General features: G+C 35.4%; 1 protein-coding gene across 16 annotated transcripts in view; it reads right to left on the bottom strand.

Moving 5' to 3' along the window:
• LOC106755225 overlaps positions 1 to 1,856 on the bottom strand; it is a 4,172-nt gene extending 2,316 nt beyond the window's left edge. Inside the window, exons 1-4 of one of the 16 annotated variants that reach the window (XR_002667067.1) lie at positions 1,488 to 1,856; positions 1,102 to 1,406; positions 932 to 989; positions 70 to 807 (exon numbers count right to left, since the gene is read on the bottom strand). Coding sequence is in view for 1 of the 16 variants with exons in the window: in XM_022778192.1 (XP_022633913.1) it covers positions 1 to 214; positions 676 to 807; positions 1,305 to 1,432; positions 1,521 to 1,558 (512 nt within the window). In the remaining 15 variants the exon portion in view is untranslated. Of the gene's footprint in view, positions 1,433 to 1,487 lie in introns of all 16 variants that reach the window. The other 15 variants (XR_002667070.1, XR_002667072.1, XR_002667073.1 and 12 more) reach the window with 15 other exon arrangements.
• Positions 1,857 to 2,440: the final 584 nt, after the last annotated feature.

Below are 2,440 nucleotides of genomic sequence, written 5' to 3'. Positions count from 1 at the left end.
CATAAGTAGAGATAAATAGTTATATTTAGTTTACTGTAGTTAGCAGCAAAGTGAAAATGTGATAGAAACCTCGTCAAATTGCTTTGATAAAGAAAATTTCTTCTTCTGCTTCTTGTCAATAGGAACCAAGTATGTGTTGAGTGCACCATGTAATGCTCGAACTGCAATCTCAGCATGGTCAGAGTGCGCATCCGTGACTTTTCCAGTGTCAAATCTTCCATAGAATGAAAAGGGAGATTCAAGTGTATTTACTTTAATTTTTTTTTATATATATACATGTTTTAAAAAGTAAAGAAAGTCAATAAAATATCTAATTCCCAACTTCTCTCCAGATATATAAATAAGATATATTGACAGTAACCTCTCCTAGACTATTAAAGGCCCCAATAACACCACCGCATATAGTTGAAATGATGGAACACCAAATTTGAGTGTCCATGAAATAAACCTGCATTCAAAATGTAACCTGAGATGTTTACACTGAAATTTATCCCAAACAAACAAAAAGATTGAGATACGTGAGTATAACCATGTAATATAGCATACACACCATAAGTACAGGGGCCATAGAGCAATAACTGCACTATAGTTATTTTGAGTTGCCTAGACCACCGATATTAGATCAATAAATTTAACAAGTTGTTATGGACCCATAAAAAATGTGAAGAAAACTACCTTCAGGGAAAAATTCATGCCAAGCATAATCAACATGCCGAATACTCATTATGTCCTGCCCCAAGAGCACAGCAAAACAATCTCTATGTTGCCTGAATGTCCCCACCTCCCAGTTCATGTCGTCCTCCTCGTCTTATGAATTGGGTTAAACAAGTAGATAGCATGCTTCAGTTTATAAAGCCCAATAGCTTACTCCTCAAACTTATTTAAGTAATAAAATATTGGATTCACCCACAACTTCTAAAAGAATTTTCACCTGTCACTTTATATCCTGCTCACACAAGTTTGTGAATTGCACAAGATTGTTGTCCCTACTGAAGATGGCACAAAATCACCGAGGTTATTTCCTGCCACTAAAGCTTCCACTATGTCTTTTTGGTGTACAACTAAGGCTACAGTTATATTTTTAAACGAGAGAGCAATCACCTAATTTTATCCCAACCCAATGAAATGCTCCTAAGATGTGTACAAAGCACAATCACATTTGCAACAATAAGTAAATCCACTTCGTTAAAGCTTGAATTTAAATAAGCAAAGCTAGAAAATTGAAATAAAAGAAAAAGATTAAATGAAAAGCGAGAGTACAGAGAAGGTACGAGAGATTTGAAATGGTTGTCAATGGAGGAGACCTTGTGGCGAATGACAATTAAAACGTCGGCAGTGGAAATGAAAGATCAGTAATTGGCAACGATAGGGGAGTGCGACAGAGGAGCTTTGGCAGGCAAACGCCCCTGGGCACGACATGATTCGTGAAGAACTAAGAGAAGAAAGAAATTTTGAGTGAAATTGGAGTTAGGGTTTATGAATAATACCTTACGGGAGTGAGAGATTGAGAGTGCTTCTACCGAAGAGAACAAGAGAACACGAGGGTCTGGCCATGCATTGGCACAAGGGCTTGACGACGGTAGGTTCGACGGCGGTGGGTTCGACGACGGTGGCCTCTTCAACGCAGTTTCTCGACCATGGCACAACGGCAAGAGGGGTTGGGTTTGGATATATGTGATTGTCAAAGCGAGGGTTCATACTTCGTGAGAAATGAGAGTGAGAGACATCAAATTCTAAAGGGTATTAGGAATTTTTTCATTTTGGGAGGAATGTTGAATTCAAGCAGAGTTTTTTGTGAGCGGGAACGAAAAATTTTCAATATGTGAAGATGATAAAATAAGAATAAGAGTAAATAATACATAACTTTTTTAAAAAAAAGTGTTGGCTAATGATATTTTAATAAAAAAAACTTTGTTTACGGTGTTTTAATAGACAGCGTTTTAAAAAAATGCTATCTATGTATTTATTCTAAATTATGAATTAAAAAATTAATATTAATTATTTATAGATAATGTTTTTTTTAAAAAACGCTATTTATTGTGATAGGTATAGATAGTGCTTTTTTAATTAAGCACTATCTATTATTCCGCACATTCATAGATAGCGCTTTTTTAATTAAGCACTATCTATTATTCCGCACATTCATAGATAGCGCTTATTTAAAAAAGCGCTATCTATTAAGCGCTATCTATAATCAATTTTGTAATAGTCACTACAATACCCTTCATCAATTACTTGTTCTTGCCAACTAACTAAATTACTAAAACCCAATCCCTTGGTGAGTTAGCCTAGATTCATTTGTTAAATCCCAATCCCTTGGTAATCCACCAAATTCACCCGCATTAAGAAAAGAAGATTAAGATAACTAAAGGTCCTAGTTCTATCCCTAGACACTATTTCCCTTAGGTGTTTAGTCTAGTTCAAGTTTTACCCAAAGTTT

The sequence above is a fragment of the Vigna radiata genome, unplaced genomic scaffold (genome assembly GCF_000741045.1).
Source record: "Vigna radiata var. radiata cultivar VC1973A unplaced genomic scaffold, Vradiata_ver6 scaffold_644, whole genome shotgun sequence".
Taxonomy (NCBI): domain Eukaryota; kingdom Viridiplantae; phylum Streptophyta; class Magnoliopsida; order Fabales; family Fabaceae; genus Vigna; species Vigna radiata.
Note: the sequence above shows the minus strand (reverse complement) of the source record. Positions and strands in the feature narration are given on the sequence as shown.